Raw genomic sequence first — 24,929 nt, forward strand, 5'->3', positions numbered from 1 at the left:
GTAGCTGGTGACCTTGAACAGACTGGAGCCGACTCTCACACCAATCAGGACCAAAGGAGACATGGTTCTTTGCCATTGGGTACCTTGCCAGGAGAGCCACCAGAGCACTGAAATCCATATTCCACCTGCCTCTGAGGGCCTGGTGGAGCTCGGGCCTCCATCTCTGACAGGTTCCCAGGTGACTTACATGGAAACTGTGAGTCAGGACCATGAGAGGGTTAGGGCTGAAGAATTCCAGGCTGCCTTCATACAAGGAAGTCCCTTGTGCAAGGGGCTAAGGAAAATTTGCCACCAAAGTAGGATGAGTTTGGTTCCCGGGCCAGACTATTCAGATGGGGGAGGGTGTACTCTCTGAGTGTGCTCAAGTTAATCTCTTGAGTGCATACAGTTGTAGGGGTGGCAGAGGAGGAGAAAGGAAGGGGGGAAAGTAGGGAGAAGGATCCCTCAACTGTAATAGCTCCCCAAATTTCAGCACTGCCTCTCAGCAGTGGACTCATGGCACAGAACCCTTAAGCTGCCCTCTGTAGGCAAAGACTTTCCCACGCCCTCAGTGGCCAGGGACCCTTGGGCCTGCTCTCTGTGGTTGAACTGTACCACTGAAAGGGTACTACTCTATGAGCATGGGTTCTTTCGGGGACTACTTTTGGGAGAGTTTTTGCCTCTCGGAGAATTCTCGGAGAAGGCAGGTGCCCACAGTTCTTTCCTTCTTGAGGCTGATGACCAGTCACCCAGGTTTAAATTGTGTGTGTGTGTGTGTGTGTAAATTTCTACTTCTCCAGGATAAATGTCCAAGAATGTGATTCCGGGCAGCTCTGTGTTTGCTCTAAGAAACTGACACACTGATTTCTAGTTTGTCCTCCATTCTCAGCAGCCCTTGGAACCAGACACCCACATCCTCGCGAGCGCCGGAAGCCCATTTGGCTGTTCTGCCCTGGCCATGTTTTTCATTAACACATATTAATTGTACAAGACGACGAACTCCACAGTGACACTCTCATACATGTGTAATGTTCTCTGAGCACATTTCCTCCCTAGTACTCTCTGGCCTCCCTCCTCTTCCTACAGATTCCTCCCAGAGTTCCCTCTTCTACTTCCTCACCCCTGGGAATGTTTTTTACCCCCACTTTTTATCTACTTTCTGTATATGTTAGAAAGCCGGTGGCACTTGTCTTTCTGATTCTGCTTATTTCATTTAACACGGTGATCTCTGGTTCCATCAGTTTTCCTGAACATGAAATTCTTTGTTCTTTACGATTTTAATTTCCTTTCCCCAAGAGGGAACCACACAGAGCCTTTTCCTATAGGCCAGCGTGCCAGCAGCACCTCCATGTTGAGGTATCTGGTATCTTTCTACCATATTGTAAGTGGGTGACTGCCTGGTTTTCGTTATTGAACCTGAAGAATCCTTCACCTGTTGGTCACATGCCTGGCCCTTTGTCAGATGGTGCTTTTCAAATGTCTTCTCTATATGACAGCATGTCTTTTCATTTTTACCTACTTCCCTGGGGCTGGAGAGATGGCTCAGCGGTTAAGAGCACTGACTGCTCTTCCAGAGGTCCTGAGTTCAAATCCCAGCAACCACATGGTGGCTCACAACCATCTGTAATGAGCTCTGATACCTTCTTCTGGTGTGTCTGAAGACAGCTATAGTGTACTTATACATAAAATAAATAAATAAATATTTACCTACTTCCCTGACTGAAGTTTTTGTTGCTGTTGTTGGAGGTGGTGGTGGGGTTTTTTGTTGTGTTGTGTTGTGTTATGTTGTGTTGTGGGTTACTTTCTTGGTGTTTCCTCCCACGGCTTTCCCTAAAAGCTGTACTCCCACTGTAGCACTCAGGCTCATGATCCACCTTGTTCTGGAAAGGGTATGAGACTTCGCTGAGGCACCTTTTCAAATGAAGGTCCAACTGTGCGCTGGCTGGTTCTGTGTGTCAACTTGACACAAGCTGGAGTGATCACAGAGAAAGGAGCCTCCTCCCTTGAGCAAATGCCTCCATGAGACCCAGCTGGAAGGCATTTTCTCAATTAGTGATCAAGGGGGAGGACCCAGTCCATTGTGGGTGGTGCTGTCCCTGGGCTGGTGGTCCTGAGTTCTATAAGAAAGCAAGCTGAGCAAGCCAGGGGAAGCAAGCCAGTAAGTAACATCCCTCCATGGCCTCTGCATCAGCTCCTGCTTCCTGACCTGCTTGAGTTCCAGTCCTGACTTCCTTTGGTGATGAACAGCAGTGTGGAAGTGTAAGCTGAATAAACCCTTTCCTTCCCAGCTTGCTTCTTGGTCATGATGTTTGTGCAGGAATAGAAGGCCTGACTAAGACAAACTGCTTCAGCACCATTTGTTGAAATAAAAAAGTAGAAGGAGGTACTCAACTCCATAAATCTGTACACACACACACACACACACACACACACACACACACACACACACACCCCATTAACACAAATTCATATACTCACATTAATAATAAGTATTAAAGTTTTATTGTCTTTTAAATTTTCTAAAAAAGCAGAGTTTACAGTAATTTGGGCTGGTGAGAGGGCTCAGTAAGTAGGGGTGCTTACTGCCAAGCGTGACAGCCTGAGCCTGAGCCTGAGCCCTGGGACCCACGTGGTGGAAGGAGAGAGCCCACTGACTGCCACATCCATGCCACGGTACATGCGTAACCCCCTTCCCCAATAAATGATAAAAATATAAATTTAAAATATAAATATCAATTTAAAAATATTAGGGAGAGAGTGGGGGCAGGGGGAACCTCTAGAAAGTCCCAGACACCTGGGATGTGAGAGGCTCCCAGGACTCAATGGGGATGGCCTTAGATGAAATGCCCAACAACAGTGGGGGGATGGCCTTAGTGACCAGCTTCAGTAGATAGGCAGGGCCCCAAGCAGAAGGATGGGGTCACCAACCCTCCGATTGTTTTTTGACCCAGAATTGTTCCTGTTTAAAAGAAATACAGGGACGAAAAGGGAGCAGAGACTGAAGGAAAGGCCATCTAGTGACAAACACAACTTGGGATCCGTCCCGTGGGCAGGCTCCAAACCCTAACACTCTTACTGATGCCATGTTGTGCTTGCAGATAGGACTCTAGCATGGCTGTCCTCTGAGAGGCTCTACCAACAGCTGACTGAAACAGATGTGGATCCTTACAGCCAAGCATTGGACTGAGGTTGGGAACCTCTATGGAAGAGTTAGGGGAAGGATTGAAGGAGCTGAAGGGGATGGCAACCCCACCGGAAGAACAACAATATCAACTAACCCAGACCCCTCAGAGCTCCCAGAGACTAAGCCACCAACCAGAGAGCATACACCGGCTGCCCGTGGCCCCTGACACACATGTAGCAGAGGACTGCCTTGTCTGGCCTCAGTGGGAGAGAATGGGCCTAATCCTGTAGAGACTTGATGCCCCAGGGAAGGGTGGTTGAGGGTGGGTAAGAGAGGGAGCACCCTCTCAGAGGCAAAGGGGAGGGGAGATCAGGAAGGGGGTAACATTTGGAATATAAATAAATAAAACAATAACAGCAATTAAAAAAAGAACTGATGTCCATTTAGAAAATATATTAGTGAGATGATTTTAAAAGGACACTAGTCTTGGCAAATGCCACATTGTTGCTTTCTCTAAAGATACTATAACCACACTATTTCTCTTGGGGTTTTGGAATTAGCTAGCAGAGGACTAACTGGTTGTATCTAAACATGGAAACTATAAACCTTGTAAACAAATGATCTGCCAGTTTACTGTAGTAATGGAAAATATCAACATAGCACCAATAAGTGCCCATGTTTGTTTTACATGCGATCTCCAGGTGGAAAAGCCTTTAACACACCTTGTTCCAAATCCCACCATGGCTGGACCCAGGGCTACACCACTGGTTCTCTTTTTGGATGGAATTGAAGTGCTATCAGAGATTGATTGTGTGTGTGTGCGTGTGTGTGTGTGCGTGTGTGTGTGTGTGTGTGTGTGTGCATGTGTGTGTGTGTGTGCATGTGTGTGTGTGTGTGTGTGTGTGTGTGTGTGTGTGCGCGCGCGCGCGCATGCATGGTAGAGACTCTATTAATTCATTTGGTTATTTCCAGCTACATCTCTTCTTGCAAATGACACAATCAGTGGGTGACAGAAATCCATGGTGTATATATGCTGACCATTCCTCTCTTGTTGAACACTTCGGTTGCTCCTGTAACGCAGCTATTGTGAATACAGTTACAATAAACACTGACGTACAGGTATCTCTGAGACGTGCTGAGTCCTTTGGGTGCACTACCCGGGGTGGTACAGCAGGGTCGTGTGGAAGATCTGCTTTAAGATATCTTTTTAATTTCCCGTGTTCTCTCTGTGGTTCCTGCTCCTGTTTAATGGAAGGAGTCAGTGGCAGCAGGTGGTTTCTTGGGTCTTTCCCCTCCTGGTCAAGGTCCAGTGGAAATAACTCCGTGGGGTTATTACGGTCACTCCTCGTATGACCTTCCCCTCCCAGCAGCCTGCATGACTGACTGCTGGGGACAGTCAGTGTATTTCTCGGAACATCTATTGACATTCTGTGCCTCTTGGGGAATGGCTTCACAGTCATTCACACTTTTTGTCCTGCTCTCCATTCCCCATGGGTCTGAAGCTGACACAGGAAGCTGACTTCAAGGAAGTTCTTCCGATCTTCAGTGTAAGAAGGTCCCAGACCTAAAATCTTCCTACTTCTCTCGTGCAGCCAACAGCAAGGAGTCTGAGAGCCTAGGCACATACAAAACCATACTTGGGGCTAAATGAGGAATAAGGAGAACAAAGATTCTATTTGCCTGTGGCTCAGGGCAAAGCACAGCTTGAGCATCTTCTCAGGAAGCCTTCCTCACCTTTGTTACCAGAGCCTCTCTCGATTGCCTCCCAGGCCCAAGGGCATGATCACCAAGCCTCCTGTCACCCTCTTAGGGCAGGTCTGCTGGCAGCACACGCTCTAACTTTCCCTTCATTTGATGATGTCTAGATTTTCCCTTTGCCCCTCCGTATTTTTTTTTTTTATAGATGTGGGATTCTGGCTTGATCACTCTTTTCTTTCAGCACTTTAAAGGAAGATTTGTTTTTCTCTTATGCATATGAGTGTTTTGCCTACACGTCTGTAAGTGCATACTACTTGTGCCCATGGAGGTCAGAAAAGAGAGTTGGAACCCCAGGAACTAAGGTAACAGATGGTTGTAAGCTGCCATGGTTGGGAACCAAACCCAGGTCTTTTGTAAGAGCAGCAAGAGCTCTTAAGCACCTAGCCATGTCTTCCTCTCCCACTTTCAGCACTGTAAAACCATTGTGAAATTTTATTCAGGCCTCCAACACCATGTGTGGAGGAGAGAGGAATTTTACAACTTCCAGGTGGGATAAAAGTCTAGGGCTCCTTTCTCCGGGGCTGTTTGGTGGGGCACAGAGTTCTGCGTTCTCAGAGCACACTCTAGGGAAATGGCCTTCTACCAAGGCTGCAGCCCCTTCTCCCACAGATAAGTGATCAGGTCACACTGACAACCCATGTGTGGTCCAGACCATCCAGTGGTTCCAGAAACTCAGAGGTGGAGTAGGAGAGACAGAGCTCTGAAAAGTTGAGAAACAACTCAACATCTTGTTGACACGTAGAGTACCTCCATGCTCACTAACAGATAATGGCGGTCACTCTAAGACAACTTCATGTCCCTGTGCGACACTCCCCAGGCTTGGGTACAGGTGCACATGCCAGCTGTCACCGCCCAGGTAATCTCAGGTAATGTATGTGCCCATCATCTGACTCCAGGCCTGTTCCAGTCCTGCATATCTGGATCCAGGTCCATATAGAAGTCTCTCTCTCTCTTCCTCTCTCTCTCTCTCTCTCTCTCTCTCTCTCTCTCTCTCTCTCTCTCTCTCTCACACACACACACACACACACACACACACAAGCTTCAGATTGACAGACCATCACACACAGGCCCCAAGCCCACCATCTGAGAACAGCTAGCTCTCAGCCAGTGTCATTCACCTGCTTTTAAAATCCTAACATCCTGAGCGGGTCTGTGCCAAAGAGGATGAGCGGGACTGGTTCACCGAGAAGCTATACGCACTCAGGCTAAAATGATGCAACAGTCCATTTGAATTATAGAGTACCTGCTTGTGGACAGTTAAGCCATATTGGTGGGGCAGAATGAAGGCTACATGGTTATTCCGGGTTGTTCTTCTTCCCAAAGAGGCTAGTTTGGTCTCACGGGTCACTAGGAGGGAGAGCCTCTGTAGAAGTGGCAGTAAATGAGTTCCTGGTGGTGACGTGGGCCAGGCTTCATCTTAGGTACATTTGAAAAGATTCAGAGGACAAGCCACCTCCAGGGCCTCTCCTCCCCTTTCAGAGAACGTAGGAAGAAGCTCTTCCCATCGGGAACACAGGGCAGTGGCAGAGGGATGTGCATAGAGGAGCAGGTGGGGACAGGCCTCTGGCATTTGTAGCCTGGCGTTATGCACTTAGACCCTGAGTTGGACCCTTACAGTGCCTCCTGCAGTCAGCACAACCCAGCGGGATATGAGAAACGCAGGGTCTCCTCCCAGTAGCTCTGACAGCAGAACCTCATCAGCAAGAAGCTGAGACAGAGCACCCCAGGTCCCGTGGATGGGAGTCCCTCTTCGGACATAGGGAATCTTACAGGCGCTCGGGTCCCATGAACAGCCAAGGGCAGGAAAGCCTTATCCTCATGGCAGAGACTAGAAGACAGGCTCCCTCCTCACAGCACCTCTGCCGTGTCCACCCCTGTCCACCACTGTCCACCACTGTCTCCATCTGCGGGAGAATACCGAGCACAGGCCTGTGAGGCCGTGGCACTCTTCAAGCACCTTCTCCACCATCTTGAGGAGGAGGGGAGTCTCCAGGAAGTGGTTCAAGGTGAGGGGACAGCAGGCCTCAGGCCTGGGGCATTTGACCTCGAACCTGCCAGTGCGTGTCCTGAGGGGGGAACCGTGAGGCGCAACCCAGAAGGCTTCCTATCAGAATCGCTTCCCTTCCGCTGCCATCAGGGTACATTAAGTTGTCAGCCAAGGGCACCCCAAGGACCAACTGACTTCTGGGACAGTGGAGGACAGATAGCACGCAAGCCCCAGCCCTCCCTTATGTTTATAGAGGCGATAGCGGAGAACTGATAGCTGGTTCTGATGCCTTTGGCCTCACACAGAGGAGACTATAAGCCCCAGAGGACGCTCCCTGGGCCCAGTCCAGGCAAGCAGGAGAGGACATGGCAGCCCTGCAGGAGAAGAAGTCATGCAGCCAGCGCATGGCCGAATTCCGGCAATACTGTTGGAACCCGGACACTGGGCAGATGCTGGGCCGCACCCCAGCCCGGTGGGGTAGGTGTGGGCCACGTGAAGGGGGCATGGGGTGAGGCAGAGGGCTAGCAGCCAGCAGGACCCAGGCCCTGCTGGGACATCTGGAAACACACTACAGGCCATGCCTTACCTCTCAGAAGGAAGCCAGGGTCCCCAGATGGCCCTGAGGCTCAGACTCCAGTAAGACTGCCATGCAGGTCCGAGGCTGGCCCCCAGCTTCGTCCATAATTTGGAAACAGCATTTTAAAGCTGTTCCTGAAGTTAATATATTTGTTTTAAGTTATAGAAAAGCGATGGCAGTTTCTTGTTCAGGTCATTTGGGAGGCAGGGGTTTATTTCACTGATCCTATTCTGGTGTGAGAGTTGCCATGACTCTAATATGCCAGGCACATCTGGAGATGCCCAATTTCCAGGCTGTATCTGAAGTGCCCTGTGTAGCTATGGTTCTTTTTTTTTTTTTTTTTTTTTTTCGGAGCTGAGGACTGAACCCAGGGCCTTGTGCTTGCTAGGCAAGCACTCTACCACTGAGCTAAATCCCCAACCCCGTAGCTATGGTTCTTAAGTATGGACTAGGTAGGCTAGGCAGATATATCCACAGAGTTCCTTTTTTTTTTAATTTATTTATTACATGTAAGTACACTGTAGCTGTCTTCAGACACACCAGAAGGGGGCATCAGATCCCATAGCAGATAGTTGCGAGCCACCATGTGGTTGCTGGGATTTGAACTCAGGACCTCCGGAAGAGCAGTCAGTGCTCTTACTCACTGAGCCATCTCTCCAGCCCCACAGAGTTCCTTTCTTATGACTGCTCTGTGGTGACCTAGGGGTGGGGTGGGGGCTTCATTCTGGGGCCACTGTAGAATCAGAAAAGTCCTCACTGATAGGAGGCTGTGCACCTGTTTAGGCTACCCCCTCACAGAGTAAGTCTTCCACAAACATGAAGTACTCCTGAGACCCCAAAGAGGAAAAATCTTTCAAGATCACCAAGACCCATGGTGTGGGAGTTGCAGACAGTGTGGAGGAGCACAGTGAAAGCTTAGCAGGTTACACCCTGGAGAACACAAACACAGGATCTGTGGTACCTTACTCCTTAGAAGGCAGGGCCCAGGGCCTGGTCTCTTAGGTTCCCACAGCCACCACAGAGGGCTATAATCCAAGGTCCTCCAGGTCTGCGCACAAAGTAAAGGCCATTTTGGCTGATCCTAGCAGACCCATCTCAAGAGGCCTCGGAACTGAGATGAGAGATTCACAGAGGGTGGTAACCTGATAATTTACCTCTGGAACAATTCAGCTAGCCTCAGCTTAGCCCGGACATACTACTCCGTGGAAAACATACGCTGTTGGTGCAGAAGGAGATGTGATACACCCTCCTCGAGCCTCTGAGACCCCCCTAGGGCAGAGAGAACCCCTGAGTCCCTGGAGACTTAGGAAAATGCCATCAGTTCCGGGGCAGAGAAGAAATGTGGAAGACACAGTAGACCAGTGGGCAACTCAGGAGCAGACCTGGTACTGGGACCATCCCAGGAAGTGGGTCACCTGAATAAGGGGCAGCAGTTGGGGCCCTGAGGCAGAGGACGGGGTTGCCAGATTTCCCTTCAGGAACCTTGTATGGTAGCCGCCAAGCCTCCTTGATGACTGTAATGCCACTCAGAACGTTCAGGAATGGTTTCACAGCCTCACTAGAAGTCATGGACTCAGTGTCTGGCGATGACAAGTCTCAGGAAGAAAGCATACACCCAGGGAAATGACAGGAGCCAAGTTACTCTTAGGGGAGGAGGCACGCACAGAGGAAATGGGGGCAGAGACCAGAGGCTGAGAACAGCATAAGTCTCAGTGACTGGGGGCACACCCTGCCACCTGGGCCACACTCTTTCTCTGTGTGACACGGAACTCTTACCAACAGTGGCTCCCAGGCTGTGAGGTTCCCTGGCATTGCTCACATGAGGAATCAGTCTTGATGGTAGCAAGGTCCTTCATCTGGAGATGTTGAGCCATGAGCTGAAAAGTCAGTAAGTGGTTTGTGAAGGAGAACGGACAAGAAGCTATGCTGAGGTCCCTGCCTGTAGGAGCTCAGGTCCCAGGAGGGTGGAGGAGTTGGCCAGAAGCCACAGATGGGAACTGTGTGAGCATGTCGGCCTACAGTGGGAAATATCCCTCTGTTGGCCCTTTCTGGAACACGCTTTCACGTTCACTCCTGTAGACCATGAGGGTAAGTGGGTGCACAACCCTGTCAATCCTGTAAGCACAGGGCCAGGCAATCAGACACTACAACAGCCAAACCCAAGAAGAGTCCAGGGTCTCCATGGGACCACAGTTCCGAGACAAGCCACTGCGGCTCTGGCCCTTCAGGGAGGCCTTGTCAGTCTTATAGCCGGTCCCTAGCTTGCACCCTCTCCACTGTCTCTAATGCCCACTGACTTAGATCTGCTCTTTAGTTACTTTTGGGGGTGACTGGAGAATGACTTGCCAAGAGAAAGCCATATCATGCATTCAGAAGGAGCACCTGTATTCTTAGAGATCTTCCCAGGAAGCCAAAGTCAAGGGCAGCACAAAAGACTTTTTTTTTTCTGCCTGCTTGCTTCTTAGCATGGCTAGACATTATCAAAACATGACAGTGGGTACTTAATGGTATCCCAAGCCCAAGGCCATGCCCCAGAGGAGTTCGGATCAACTTGCAAGGAATGCCACCTGGGAAGTCTTCAGGGGCCCATGGAGCCTGGCTCACAGCCAGGTTGGAGTACTTGCTGCCAATCACAGCCTCTCTGCACCAGATGTTTGAAGCAACAGTGATGGGAGCCCTGCAAGGCTATGCACGCACCCTGTAGTTCTGGAGTGGGTCAGTGAGTTCCAGCTCTACGGGGTGCGGGTAAGGGGGTGCCAACCAAAGAGCTCAGGGATTCCGCTTGAGGGAGAAAGTTCTGGAACCAGGTAGAGGTGCTGATGCCACAGCATCACGAGAGCTTTGCACGGCACCGCCTGCGCTCGGGGCCGGAGATGGAGAAAGCGGTAGCCCTGGGCCATGCACCTTGCCGTGGCTCAGGAGGCTTCTCTCGACTCTCTCTTCACAGTGTGGATCAGCCTGTACTATGCAGCTTTCTACGTGGTCATGACTGGGCTCTTTGCCTTGTGCATCTATGTGCTGATGCAGACCATTGATCCCTACACCCCCGACTACCAGGACCAGTTAAAGTCACCGGGTAAGCATCCGGAGAGCTTCAGCAATGCTCTTAGGGCGACATACAACAGGGCATAGCAGAATACCTTCTTCCTCCCTACACCCACAGCAGGGGTCACCATGGATTCCTGAGAGGAACGATGACCCCAAGTTGCAAATCGACTTTGGCTTTAGTATTATGTAATGGGGGGCTTCAGAGGGAGGGTCAGAAAGACAGACATCTTTGCATTCATGCTACATGCTCACACGCAGGCAAGTATCTGGGAGGGTACACAGGAGGTCGCTGGCAGGGAGTAGGCCCGGTGATCCCAGAAGAAAGACCTAGGGTGGAAACACCCCCTAGCTCTTTACTCCCTGGGATGAGAGAGAGAAGAGATGAAGTGCAGTCATCTGAGGCTGAGAAAAACAGGAAAAACAAGACCTTTTCCCTTGAAAAACAAGCCCCGGACAGCTGCTCCTCTCAGAACAGCCATAAAAACGCCAAATCCCTGGCTCACAAAAACAGAAGGCCAGCAACACGGATGGGCGAGGGTAAGCACATGGTAGCTTCTTCCGAGCCAGAGGCCACCTGGTGTTTGTGGAAAGATGCGTGACTTGATGTGAACTCGAGGGAGCATGACCGAGGGCCAGGGTGGCTCCCGCCACTAGCGCATGAGATCGTGCTGTGAGCTCACATGCCTCGCATTCTGTCTGCTAGCAGAACCGAGATGGCCCTTCCAGCCGATGTACGGTAGGCTGCAGTGACTCACTGACAACTCTCCCTCTCTTTTTCACACATAACTCTTTACACGTCGAAATGCTTTTGCACTTAAACAATCAGTGAAGCGGTTTTAAAGTACTTTTTACAGTGTTCGTTTGTGTGTGCGCGTGTATGGCCGTGGATGGTGGAGAAGGCCCTTGGGAGTTGGTTCTCTCCTCCCACTGTGTGGTTCTAGGTACCACACTCAAGACCATCAGGTTTGGTGGCAAGCTCCTTTGACCTGCAAAGCCCTCTTGCAGCCCAAGTAAAAAATATTTTTACGTTTTTGTTTACCTGTTTTATGTGCGTGGGTGTTTTGCCTTCTGTACAGTGCCTAGTCCCTTCAGAGGTCAGAAGAGGGCACCAGATGTCCTGGAACTTGAATTACAGATGGTTATGAGTTGATGTGCGGATGCTGCGAATCTAACCAGGGTCCTCTGGAAGAGCGGTCCAGTTTAAATAGCTTTTAAACATTAAGCTATTTCCCCAGCCCCCAAATAAAAACCTTTTATTTTTCCCTTTGAGACAGAATCTCTCTATGTAGCCCTAGATATCCCGAACGTCTGTATAAATCAGGCTGGCCTCAAACAGAGATCTGCCTGCCTCTGCCTCCCGAGTTCTGGGATTAAAGGTATGAGGCACAGCATGTGTTTCTCAAGTGAAAAACTTGGTACGTTGTTCAGATGCCTTTCCCCTAGAGACCCACCTGCAGGCTAGGAACCCCCCAACCCCCCAAGAGGTTAGCCTCCGAGGCACCAATCCTCAGAGTCCCCTATGGATCAAGTGTCACACTATTGCTGGGCCTGGGTATCCAGTGTCTCAGGCACAGGATAGGCCTTCGTGCCCACTGTGCTGCATTCCGCAGAGGTGCAAGACCATGGGCCCTTCTTTCCGGTGTTATTGGTAAGCTTCTCAGCTACAGGGAGTCTCTTCTACAGCTCCCACCTAGGAGGCCGAGGACCTGGCTGCACCTCAGGCACTGCTGCCTACGGCTGGTGCTCTCGTGAGTCTAATCAACCTCAGAGCCGAGGGCTCGGTATAAGTGAGTACTTGGAGAGACTGACCAAGGAGGCACTCTTTCCTCGCAGGGGTAACCTTGAGACCGGATGTGTATGGGGAAAGAGGGCTGCAGATTTCCTACAACATCTCTGAAAACAGCTCCTGGGCTGGCCTCACACACACCCTCCACAGCTTCTTAGCGGGTGAGTGACCACAGATGTAGCGGCCGTGTCTGCTGCTCTCTGGGGATGTGGGACCTCCTCTGCGGACAGTAGGGGCTGGGTGCTGAGAGAGTGTGTGTTCTGCAGGCTACACCCCAGCATCCCAGCAGGACAGCATCAACTGTTCGTCTGAAAAGTACTTCTTCCAGGAGACCTTTTCTGCTCCGAACCATACCAAGTTCTCCTGCAAGTTCACGGCGGACATGCTACAGAATTGCTCAGGCCTGGTGGACCCCAGTTTCGGCTTTGAGGAGGGAAAGCCCTGCTTCATTATTAAAATGAACAGGGTGAGTTATAAGGGCCTGGCTTTGGAGATGGCCCATCCTCACACTCGTAACCGTGGGGGCTGGGCCTTTCACCTACCACACTAGCTCCACACACATTTATTCATCTTAAATACAAATCTAGAATTCTCTACCCAGACAGAGTCTTGCCAGCCCCATGGCTTTAAATATTATATAAATAAGACGCCAATGAGAGATCTTAGCCAGCGGGGGCCTTGAGTTGTGGATTCACGCCGGAGAACCTGGGGGTATTCTACGTGGTCTCCTTCTGTACTGGAAACAGGAGTCTTTCAGGGTCAGTCCTATAGGAATCACTGAGGTCCTGGTGGTAACAGAAACAATCAACAAGTCCTGTCTTTGCCCTAAGAACAAAGACACAGTAAGCAAGAGGCAGAGACACAGTCGAGCTGAGTGGGTCACTAGGCTCAGAGTGACAGATGAAAGCCCAGTTGGCCTCACTTCCTACCTCCACTTTCCGGGGCCTTAGAAAGCCACCCTCTCATGCACTGAAACCACCGTGAAGCCCCATGGCTAGGAGGTCTCCCCAGAGCTGCCTGGAAAACAGGCTATGATTGGGGCTCCGCAGTCCCACGTCCCAGTTGACACTCCTCCAAAGGCAGGACCTGCACAGAGCTCAGGAGACAACGAGTGAGGCTCAAGAAGTCTAGGAAAGGATGTGAGAGTGTGAAGACCCCAGTGAGAGCAGTAGGTAGACCTGTTCTGCAGCAGGGAAGGCTGCTAATCACCACAGCGGGCATGAGCACGGTGCCAGTGACTAGGGTTCTCTATCTCGGCTCTACCCCTGCCAGCTGCCCTCCTCCTACACTGTGGTACCACGGGGGAATGGCTCAGGAGTATGTGTGAGCGCCCACCTGCACATCAGGGGCACGTGGCACCCTTTCTTCTAGATTGTCAAGTTCCTGCCCAGCAACAACACGGCTCCCCGAGTGGACTGCACCTTCCAGGTGAGCACTGCACCCCAGTTGGGGCAGGGGTGGCACGGGGCGGGGCAGGGGATAGGACCCAAATTAACCCTGGGAACGTGCCAGCTGTCACCTCACCAGCCACTGCCAGGAGGTGAGGACACATAGCCATGGCTTCTCCCTCATCCAGTCTGTGTAGCTACTCACGCTTCAGAAAGCCTGGTATTGATGTGGGTGGCCCACATTGTCTATACTTTGTATTTTCAAAACTATTCCAGATCACCAACCGCAGAGTTGTTTAGTGGGGTTTGGTCTCTCTACTTAGGTGGCATGGATCTCAGAGAAACCTCTTACAAAGTGTCTAAGAACGGTATCAAACACTAAACTTAGCCTGCACTAAATGTTTCCAAGGCTGAGCCGTAGCTGATACATCAAAAGGGCATGTGTCCATGGCGATCACTATCGTTATTATGTTGCCACACACAAGCTAACCTCAGATTTGAGAAGTCATTGTTCCTTATTAAGTGCAAGTTACTCACTGGGCAGGTCTGACGCCAACAAAAAAAAAAAAAAGGAAACAGATCGTAGGAACATGTGTTCACACTTAATCCAGAAACCTGCCGAGCCTCGGAACCAGCCTTTGGCAGACGAAGCCTTAGACTTGTCAGAGCTTCCCTCTCAGGTGCTTATAGACACACACCGTGTCTTCCCCAGCTCCATCAGGACTCTAAGATGGGAACAGTCGGGTGTAGGGTGGAGCGTGCCTGAGGCTTGGCATTCTGAGGGGTTATGTTCTTGCTAGGCTCTCAGCCCTGACTACGAAAGCTGACTAGATGCCAGGCTAACCCCATTGCGCTATCCGTGTAAACACGAGTCGGTGTGATCACTGGCATCGGTACCAGTGTGAGCCTCACGGTACACACACAACTCACATGTGGACTTGTACACAACCTAACATGTACCCCAGTGCCTATCAGACTCAGCTGTGGCCTCTCCTCCCCAGGATGACCCCCAAAAGCCCCGGAAGGACATTGAACCCCTGCAGGTCCAGTACTATCCCCCCAATGGTACCTTCAGTCTCCACTACTTCCCCTACTACGGCAAGAAAGCACAGGTAAGGTCTGCTTCACTCTGCCCCAGGGCGCTTGCTGAATGACCTCAGACTTAGCAACAGGGAAGCCATTTTCTATTAAAAAAAAAAAAAAAAAAAGGCAGAGCGAGGTGGTGCCCACACCTGTGAGGTGGACGGATCATGAGCCCAAGGTCATTTTGGCTACATAACAAGTTCAAGGCCAACCTGGGCTGCATGAGATTCTATCTTGGAAAAGAACAAACGAGTAACAGAGAAAGAAAATGAACAAAAGAAAGACATGACTTATGACTTAGCCAATTCTGAAGACTTCTTGTATCCACCTAAAAATGCACCCCGCAAAAAGCCATCAGCCTGATCCCCTTAGGGGGCAGGATTCCCACATCCTCTAGCGTCTGAGGATCCCTCCAATCCCTCTCTCCACTTTGCTCTCATGCTGTTTGCCATCTGGAGTCCATGCTCCTAGCTGCTCTGTGGGCAGAAGCCAGCCACTCTGTGGCGCAGACAAGCCCGACCCCAGGACAGACCCACAGATGAGCCCTTTATGCCTGCCCCTCCCTTCCTCACGTTAGCCTCTGTAACGTCAGCGTTTTTTTTCCAAACGCCTCATCCCCCTGCGCTTCCACTTCAGCCCCACTACAGCAACCCTCTGGTGGCGGCAAAGTTCCTCAACGTCCCCAAAAACACGCAAGTCCTCATCGTGTGCAAGATCATGGCGGACCACGTGACCTTCGACAACCCCCACGACCCCTATGAAGGGAAGGTGGAGTTCAAGCTCACAATACAGAAGTAAGGAGTAGGCGTGGCTGTCCACCCCAGAGCCTGGTGGACCCTGAGGGACCACTCTTCCTGACTGACATCATCGGCTGGCCAGCATGCACGGCCACTTCATGGTTCAGAGCTGACACCACTGCCCATCTGCCGACAGCAGGAAGTGCTCCTTCCCAGCACTCCCTGAGCACCACCAGCTTTGAACTGAAACCCGACGTGCGCACGCACGTTTGCAATCCCGTGCGGTTAACACAGGAACCCAGAGTCCGGCTACCACTAAGGGACAACCCATCTGTAGGGCATTTCTATCCTGTGACCATTTGTCTGTCCTGCACTTTGATATGAACTATGGGTCCACATCAGTGTAACACTGGTCACCCCGGCCTCCAGTTTGTGCTTCTGGGGCCACAGCCCCTAGGTCATTAAAACAAACTATAGTAAAGTTACTCTTATTCTGTGTGAAAAAACCATGTTTTTCTGGATCCCAGGGGAATTTTTCTTTTTACTACGATCCGAACACTGCTTTGTTTAAAGCCTTTCTGTGATTTCAATCACACACACAAGTGTCTTTGGCACCTCAGCCACGGGGATCAGGCATCTCAGAGATGGAGTAAGGTGCAGGGACCTTACTCAGAGGGACCCACACAGCCTGACACTTGACCCGTAGACCTACCCTGTTGTCACCTCCTGTCTCTCAGCCTCCAAGGTCTCAGGCCCTTTCCTTAAAAAATGTCCACACTCCACACTTCCTCCTTCCCATGCAGCCAAAGAGCAAAAGAGTCTGTCCTTTTTCAGCCGAGACAGAACACAGCTTGGGAGGACAGACACACATATGTGCCCAGAGATACAGACAGATAGACAGGCGCGCACACACACACACACACACACACACACACACACACACGCACACACACAGAGTGTAACCAGGCACAGAGATTCCTGGGATGTAAGACCTACACGTGTGTAACATGTGTAAGGCTACCCTGTGTAACCTTTTCATGTTCCACACCCTGTTGAATATTGTAAAGTAACACGAGAGTTGGGGGAAAGAGACATTTTCACTTCCACTAGCAAACAATGCACTGATTTGACTAAAGCCAAAACATCTAGCCCTCCGTCTTAGTTAGGGTTATTGTTGCTGTAATGAAACACTAACCAAACTGGGAAGGGCATACCCTCCGTTCCACCGGTGCCTTTACACCTCCAAGTGCCTCATACGACCCAGCTCCACAGGGCATACAGAGCAGCTAAAGGCAGATCTGGGCAGAAAGGGATTGAAACCAGGAGAGGGGAAAGGAGAAGGCTGCCTCTGTGGGCCAGGCTTCCACAATCATGGAGACCGGTTCTGCATTTCCAGACCCTGGGTGTCAAGTGCCAAATGGGCTCTGCATCCCGTGTGCCCCTTCTGTATCAGGGTTGGCTCAGCTCTCACGTCAGCTTCCTGGAACTGGGGAGTGGATTCGGGGGATCTGGACAGTCTTAAAAGCAGTCACTTCCATGTCACTGAAGGAAGTCAGAACTCAAGCAGGGCAGAAAGGTGGAGGCAGCAGCTGGTGCAGAGGCCATGGAGGGCCGCTGCTTACTGACTTGAGTCTCAAGGCTTGCTCAGCCTGCTTTCTTAGAGAACCCAGGGATGACCCCACCCACAATGGGCCGGGCCCTCCCATACCAATCGCTAATTAAGAAAATACCCTAGAGGCTCACCTACAGCTCAGTCTTATGCAGGCACCTTTTCAGTTGAGTCTCCCTCCTCTCAGATGACTCTAGCTTGGAAGTAAGACTAGCCAGCACAGCTGACCTCTTGTCAGCTTGACACACAAATGTGTCACTTTCTTTTCCTGTTGTTCCCAAGATCTCACACGAGAAAAAAACATAAAATCACTTTAAAAGTCCATCAGTCTTAATAATTTCAAACGCATTAAAAGTTCCGTCCCGTCTTTTAAAATATCCCGTCTTTTTGAAAATCCAAAATCTCTTTTAAAAGTTCAAAATCTCTTAACTGCGGGAACTTGTAAAACTCAAAATTAAGTTAACGAATTCCTTACCTCAAGAGGAAAGAACCAGAGCACAGTCACAATCAGAACGAAGCAAAGCCAAGATCCACGGTGCAAATAACAGTGTCCAATGTCTGGGGTCCGCTCAATCTTCTGGGCTTCTCCAAAGGGCTGGGGCCACTTCTCCTGCTCTGCCCTCCGTGGCACACACAGCTTTTCTTCTAGGCTCTGACTGACTCCACTACCGCTACTGTTCTGGGTAGTCATCTCACAGTACTAGCATTTTCAAAATGCTGGGATCTTCTGCTGCAACTGGGCTGCACTGTCACCAATAGCCTCCCCTAGGCTCTCTTCATGGTGCCAAGCCTCAGCTTCTCTCCAAGACCCCTTCAATTCTGGGATTTCAACTACTATGGAGGCTACACCTTCTGCAATGGCCCTTCCTGGCTTCTCAGAGTGCTAAGCCTCGGCTGCTTTTCATGATCCTTCAAAACCAGTATCACCTGGATGACTCTTACACTATCAAGTTCAGCTGCCGGCTGAAGCAGCCAATGATGGTCATCTTTGGAACATAGCTTCTATGCGTGGACTCTGAAGAAATACTTCCCAGGAGATTCTACCTCAATCATTCTTCTCTGTGTGTGTGTGTCTCTCTCTGTCTCTCTCTGTCTCTCTGTCTCTGTCTGTCTGTCTGTCTGTCTGTCTGTCTGTCTCTCTCTCTCTCTCTCTCTCTCTCTCTCTTCTTTCTTTCAAGATGAGGTTTCTCTGTGTAGCTCTGGCTGTCCTGGAACTCACTCTGTAGAGCAGGCTGGCATCCGCCTCAGTGTTCTGCCTGCCTCTGCCTTCCAAGTGCTAGGATTAAAAGCGTACACCACCAACACCTAACTCTCCTTAGTCACCACTAACTTCTCAGCTCCGGCTGACTAGCATCTATTGTCCCAGTAAAACATGGATTTTACTTCATTGGTTCTGACCTCTTGTCAATCATGCTAATTCTTCAGTCCCAGCTGGCCAGGACCACAGATTTGTAACAAAAGTTCTGGTGGGGTTTTTCCTTCCTCTGAAGCTTCCTAAACCAGACCTTCATCACCTGTATTGCTCTCAACAGTTTCGTCTTCCAAGCTCCTAGAGAGCAGCTTACTGAGCTTCCAACACTCAATGGCTTTTCTAACCAAGGTCTTTCCATGAACCTCCCCAAAACCCCACTCCTGATACCAACTTGTCTTAGGGATACTGTTGCTGTGATGAAACACCATGACCAAGAGCAACTTAGGAAGAAAAGGTTTTATCTGACTTACACTTCCACATTATAGTCCATCACTGAAGGAAGTCAGGACAGGAACTCAAACAGGACAGGAACCTGGAGGCAGGAGCTGATGCAGAGACCATGGAAGGGTGGTATTTACTGGCTTGTTCCTCATGGCTTTCTTAGACTACTTTCTTACAAAACCCAGGACCACATGTGGGCAGGGCCCTCCCACATCAATTAAAAATGCCCTACAAGTTTGCCTACAGCCCTATCTTATGGAGATTCTCAATTGGGGTTCCCTCCTTTCAGATGACTCTAGCTTGTGCCAAGTACACATAGAACTATCCAGCACGTGCCCTTTCATCCCTGGCGTCCTTCCTTCTCACCTAACACAAAATTTGCCAGCTTGACTTCTTAGGGCAGTTGGGGACATCTGCTCATTCACAGCTGACACTCATTGTCCCCATCTACCCCCTAGTGCCCATCTCCCCACAAATGCAATGCTCACCAAGCACCTTCTGTTTCTGTGAATCTAACTTTGGGTGCCTCATATGAGTGGAACCACACAGTATTTTTTTTTTTTCTGACTGGTTGATATTGAGACTCAGGTTTCATCCTGTGTCAGAATTCCCTTTTCAGTCAAGACTTTAAGTTTTATTGTGCGGGCTGGAGAGATGGCCCAGCGGTTAAGAGCACTGACTGCTCTTCCAGAGGTCCTGATGAGTTCAATTCCCAGCAACCACATGGTGGCTCACAACCATCTGTAATGAGATCCGATGCCTTCTTCAGGTGTGTCTAAAGACAGCTACAGTGTACTCATATGTAAAGTAAATAATCTTTTAAAAATTAAAAAGTTCTCTCCATTGTACATGTTAAATCAGAGTTTGTAAGGTGTTTCCTTCACCACTATGATGAAATTTACCCTCACAAGTTCAAGGGTTCAAGTTATTCTGTCAGGTGCTTTACCCCGCTGAGGAGAGAAGGTAACATATGCACATGGGCTGGCATTTTTCTGTTTGCTAGTGTCTTTCAATGCACAATTTAAGCCCCGCCACCCATGCCCCAAGGCTTACAATGTCATTTTTCATTCCATGCCTTTGGTGTCATAAAAGAAACTACCATGAAATTCAAATCAGGCCTTCCCTTGTTTTCAGTTAGGTCTTAGGTCTGTTATTTTCCTTTATGTGTACGTGGTTTTGCCTGCATGCATGTCTTTCCACATATGCACCATGTGGACGTTGGAAGGTATGGCACCCCTGGAACTGCAGTTACAGGTGGTTGAGTTACCTACCATGTGGGTGCTGGGAGTCAAACCTGGGACCTCTGCACGAGCGGCCAGTGCTCTCTGGCCCCCTTTCAGCTCTTTATGTGGCACTCCATCAACCCAACTTTATTCACTTACATGTAGTTCCCCCCACAAATGGCATTTGTGGAAGTCTATGCTTTCCCCAGTAGACAGCAACACTCCCTGTGTGGGGTTTACCCCTGCTCTCCTAGGCCAACAGTCTGTTGGGCTTCCTGGTCATACCAGTGTTTGATCACCGTAGTCTTGCAGTAGGCTTTAAAACTAGGAAGTCTGCAAATAGAGGCGGAAGCTCGCAGCCAACCATTGAACTGAGAATGGGGTCCCCAATGGAGGAGTTTGAGAAATGATTGAAGGAGCTGAAGGGGTTTGCAACCCCATATAAAGAACAATATCAACCAACCAGACACCTCAGAGCTCCCAGGGACTAAACCACCAAGGGATACACAAGGATGGACCTATGGATTCATCTGCATGTGTAGCAGAGGATGGCCTTGTCGGGCATCAATGGGAAGAGAGGCCCTAGGTCCTGTCAAGTTTTGATGCCCCAGTGTAGGAGAATGCCAGGGCAGTGGGAAGGAGTGGGTGGGTGGGTGGGTGAGGGAACACCCTCATAGAAGCACGGGTGGGGTGGGGTGGAGGGAGGGACCGGGTTTCTGGAGGGGAAACTTAGAAATGGGATACCATTTAAAATGTAACTTTAAAATGCGATTTAAAAAAGGCATTTATGGGCTGGAGAGATGGCTCAGTAGTTAGGAGCACTGACTGCTCTTCCAGAGGTCCTGAGTTCAATTCCCAGCTACCACATGGTGGCTCACAACCATCTGTAATGGGATCTGATGCCCTCTTCCGATGAAGACAGCTACAGTGTACTTATAAATGCATAAAATAAATAAATCTAAAAAAAAGGGGTATTTATAAAAACCGAAGACGAAAACTAGTTAGTCTGAGGACTCAAAGTTTTATTCACTTTCTAGATTGCTATGGTAATTCAGACTGACTTGGATTTGGGGTAGGCCCTCTTACTCAGCAAAATTATTGTTAGGGTTCAGGTAAAAATCCCTTTGTGGAATATTTATGTCTTTAACAGCATTGTCTTCTAGAACACATGGACTGTGATTTCACTGCTGTCTTAAAATCTCCCTCAGCAGTGTTTTGTAGATCCCATTGTCTTTCCTCTCCTTGGTTAAGTTAGTAATGAAGAACTTTAATCTTTGATAATGTAACTTTCTTCCCATTTCAGACTTTTCTGTCACTGTGCCTCACTGTTTGAATGCGAAATGTCCTCCTCAGGTTTATGACTGGATGCCTGATCTGCAGCTGGTCAGACGATTGAGGTGATGAAGCTTGGGAGTCTAACTGAGGTAGTGGGTCCCTGGAGTGTATCTGTGAGGGTTATACCCGATCACTATGCCACCTATATGCTAACTCTGTCTGCTATGAGGTGGCACCCACCTCCCCCATACACTAGGGCTGCCACGACTCGCTACCCTAACTGGGGCCCCAGGAACAAGAACCTGGAGCCAAGAACTATGATTGAAATCTCTGAAGCCAAGCCCCCAACACCTACCTTGTGCTGCTCTCACATCGCAGTTTGTGATGGTTAATCCAGTCAACTTGAAGGGATCTGGGGACCAACTAAGAGGCATTCTGGGCAGGTCTGTGAGCCTAGTTCTTTTCTTGCCTTCTTTTCCCGTTACTCTATTCACTTTACATCCAGATCAAACCGCCCCCTAGTCGGACACACACACACACACACACACCACACCCTTCACTCCTTCCCTTCTCCCCTGAGAAGGGGCAGGCCCCTCCCTGGGCACCACCCCTCCCTGGGTACCACCCCTCCCTGGGTACCACCTCTCCCTGGCACATTAAGTCACTGCAAGACTAGGTGCAGTCTCTCCCACTGAGGCCAGACAAGGCGGCCCAGTTAGGGGAATGGGATCCACAGTTGGGCAACAGATTCAGGGGCAGAACCCACTCTAATTGTTGGGGGACCCATGTTAAGACTGAAGTGCTCTTTCATTGGTAGTCTAGCCTCTGGGAGCCCCCAAGAATCCAGGTTAGCTGACTCTATTGGTCTTCCTGCAGAGTTCCTATCTCCTCTGGGTCCCTCAAGCCTTCCCCCAACTCTCCCACAAGACGCCTTGAGCTTCATCTAATGTGTGGCTCTCTCTATCTGTTGGTCAGCTGCTGGGTGGAGGTCTCAGAGGACAGTTAGGCTAGGTTCCTGTCTGCAAGCATAACTGAGTATCAACAGCATCAGGGATTGGGTCGAGCCAGCCAGGTGGCGGTGGGGAGACATCTTTAGGATGAGCCAGAGGCCTGAGATGGGAGTGGCTCCAGGGAGTGCATGAGGGTGACTCTGGCAAAGACTCTTGGCAGCGGGGGATATGGAGCCTGAAATGGACACCTCCTGTAGCCAGGCAGGACTCCCAGTGGAGGAATAAGGACACCAACCTACCTAGAAAACCTTCAACCCCAAATGTGTCCTGCCTACACGATGTGTAGGGACAAAAATGGAGCAGAGATGGACAGTGACTGAATGAACTGAATGGGGAAGACCATTCCTCGCTGTCAGCGACACCCCCTGTGACAGAAGCAGTGCTGCACACTTGCGTTCTCCCCATGTGAGTGCATTTGCCCTTAACCGACAGCACAACTCCTCAGGCTTTCCACAGGACTGAAGACCAGTGGCTCCAGAAATCCGCAGGTACTGGAGGGGAGCTGCCAAGGCACTTAGCTGTGCGAGCTAAGCAGCCTCTGGGTGTTCAGCATCCCAGCACACAGGCAGCCCCTGGTGGGGGATTGCATAGAGCAATCCTCTATGCTCATTCTGTGGCATCCAGCTCCTCTCAGGAACCCTGAGAGCCACACAAAAGTAACCAGTACACGTGGCACCTCGCTTCCTTATTAATCCTAAAAGTATTCTAGGGGACTCTTAGATGATACACGAGATCGTACCTACCAATGGAGATCATTTTACTCATCAAACGTGGATAAGTTCATTTCTTCTTACCTAACTTCCTGGCTAGAACTTGTGGTACCATGTTGACTAGACATCAGAGCCCTGCCAGCCTGTTCCCCTCAGCACCCATGCTCAGTGGCTGGTCATTTCTGACCTTCTTAGGTTTTGTTTTCCCTATTCCTCATTTGCTAGCTACCAGAAAGTGCTGAATCTTGGAAACTGCTTTCTCCTTATCAGAGACGATCAGATTAGAGGGTACGGGTCTGCGTAGCTTAGAGGACAGAGATCAGTCTTCAGGTTAAGTTCACCCACCCTGTACGCAGGAGCTGCACCTTTTAAAGTATGAAGGAAACAAACTGTGGAGTCTGTAACATAGCAACTTTGTGTTGTTTATTGTGTTTATAGAGGTCTGTGTCCTTCATTTTGGTTTCTGGCCACTGCTCAGTCTTAACCTGATAGACTGTCGTGAGCACTGACTACCAGACCAGATACGGGGGGGGGGGGGGGGGGGGGGGGGGCGCGCGGCACACAAATCCCTTTATCTATGATTTGGGGATGGTTTCCTTTCTCTCCTTTAAAAAAAGAATTTTTTTTTTAAGGAGAGGGAGTCCAAATAGAAGCATGGTCTTACTCAGTGGCCTGGCCTAGTATATGAAATCGAAAATCAATTCTTAAAGTCTTTAATGTTTATTATACATGTAGATGTAATGGGGGAGAACACATGTGGTCAGAGGACAACTCCTGTCACTTCTCTACGTGGATCCCAGGGACTGAATTCAGGTCGCCAAGCTCACACAGCAAGCACATTGTAGTCTGAGGCTTCTTCCCCCCACCCCCAACAGTGTTCTTTGGAATGCACCTGAGCACACGCGTTTCCCATAAAACACACTGAGTCCAATCTGTGTGGCCACACACTCACCGGTGTGTGGTCCGACTCCCAGGAGCTGGTTTTTAGAAAACCGTTCTTCCCCACACAGCAGCCCCATCCTAGGCATCGACTGTGAAGAGTTGCGCTTCACATCAGTTCTGAAGGAGTCTCCATAGCTCCCCACAGGCCTCACTCTTCCTAGTGTTCTGAAGATGTGGGATGGTTGTCTCGTGGCCCCGAAGATGACAACTCTGGATGCTAAGTGCACACACATGACATTCCCCCCACTTGGCTTTCAACAAAAGCTTTCAGAAGCCTAGTGAGAAGCCTGCCGAGTTCATGCCTTCACTTACTCAGAATGTGTTTCCTGATGTGTAGTCAGGTGGCCTCTCCTCAAGTGTGGTGAGTCCTCAGCTGCTGTCTTTCCACACCCTCTGCGTCCTCCTCTGCAAATGTGGGTGTCTGTGTCATATCCCTTTGTCCCCTGTCCCTCACTCAGGACTGTGCTGCTGTATTTGCCAGTCTGACACCAACCCTGTGTTTTCCTTCTGTCCATTTCTGTCAGGATTTCTGACTGACATTTCTCTTTACTGCCGCTTCCATGGCTTGTGAACCACTTCCCTGGCCCTCCCTTCCCTCCCGTCTTGGAGCATCTCTGAGGTGACTGTTTACGATGCTGTGCAGGATGTAAGTAATCGTTCTCAGGAGTCTGCTCACCTCTTCCTGAAGTGGAACACACGTGTTTTCTTCATGCCCTCTGTGGAGACAGGGCATTTTTGCTCAGTCTTTTAGCCTCCCTGAAAGCTAAACTACAAAGTGTGCCTCAACTTTCGGGATAGGGGAGTCAGAGCCGGCTCTGTAGTCGGGTGCTTACGAGCCCACTCCCACTGCACCTCCTTCTCCATGTCCTGCCCAGCCATGACCGACAACGCAGGGACTGTCAGACACACAAGGACTCTGCTCATGGGCCGGCATCCGGCTTCAACTTAGGGCAATCCAGAGTAACTGTGAGTACAGTCCTGAGTTACAGAAACACAGAGC

At 50.1% G+C, this 24,929-nt stretch overlaps 1 protein-coding gene across 2 annotated transcripts; it reads left to right on the top strand.

Annotated features, from left to right (window-relative positions):
• The first annotated feature begins 7,038 nt into the window (after positions 1-7,038).
• Atp4b (ATPase H+/K+ transporting subunit beta) lies at positions 7,039-15,952 on the top strand. Of its 2 annotated transcripts, none has more exons than NM_012510.2 (7): positions 7,039-7,325; positions 10,373-10,501; positions 12,307-12,420; positions 12,526-12,725; positions 13,631-13,687; positions 14,649-14,759; positions 15,367-15,952. In NM_012510.2, exons 1-7 carry the CDS (start codon positions 7,214-7,216, stop codon positions 15,526-15,528), a joined length of 885 nt encoding a protein of 294 aa, NP_036642.2. In that variant the 5' UTR covers positions 7,039-7,213; the 3' UTR covers positions 15,529-15,952. The 2 variants fall into 2 exon arrangements, with proteins under 2 accessions (NP_036642.2, XP_038950118.1); XM_039094190.1 differs by having other exon boundaries at positions 7,214-7,325; positions 14,664-14,759; positions 15,367-15,642.
• The last annotated feature ends 8,977 nt before the right edge of the window (positions 15,953-24,929 follow it).

This window comes from Rattus norvegicus, chromosome 16, assembly GCF_036323735.1.
Source record: "Rattus norvegicus strain BN/NHsdMcwi chromosome 16, GRCr8, whole genome shotgun sequence".
Taxonomy (NCBI): domain Eukaryota; kingdom Metazoa; phylum Chordata; class Mammalia; order Rodentia; family Muridae; genus Rattus; species Rattus norvegicus.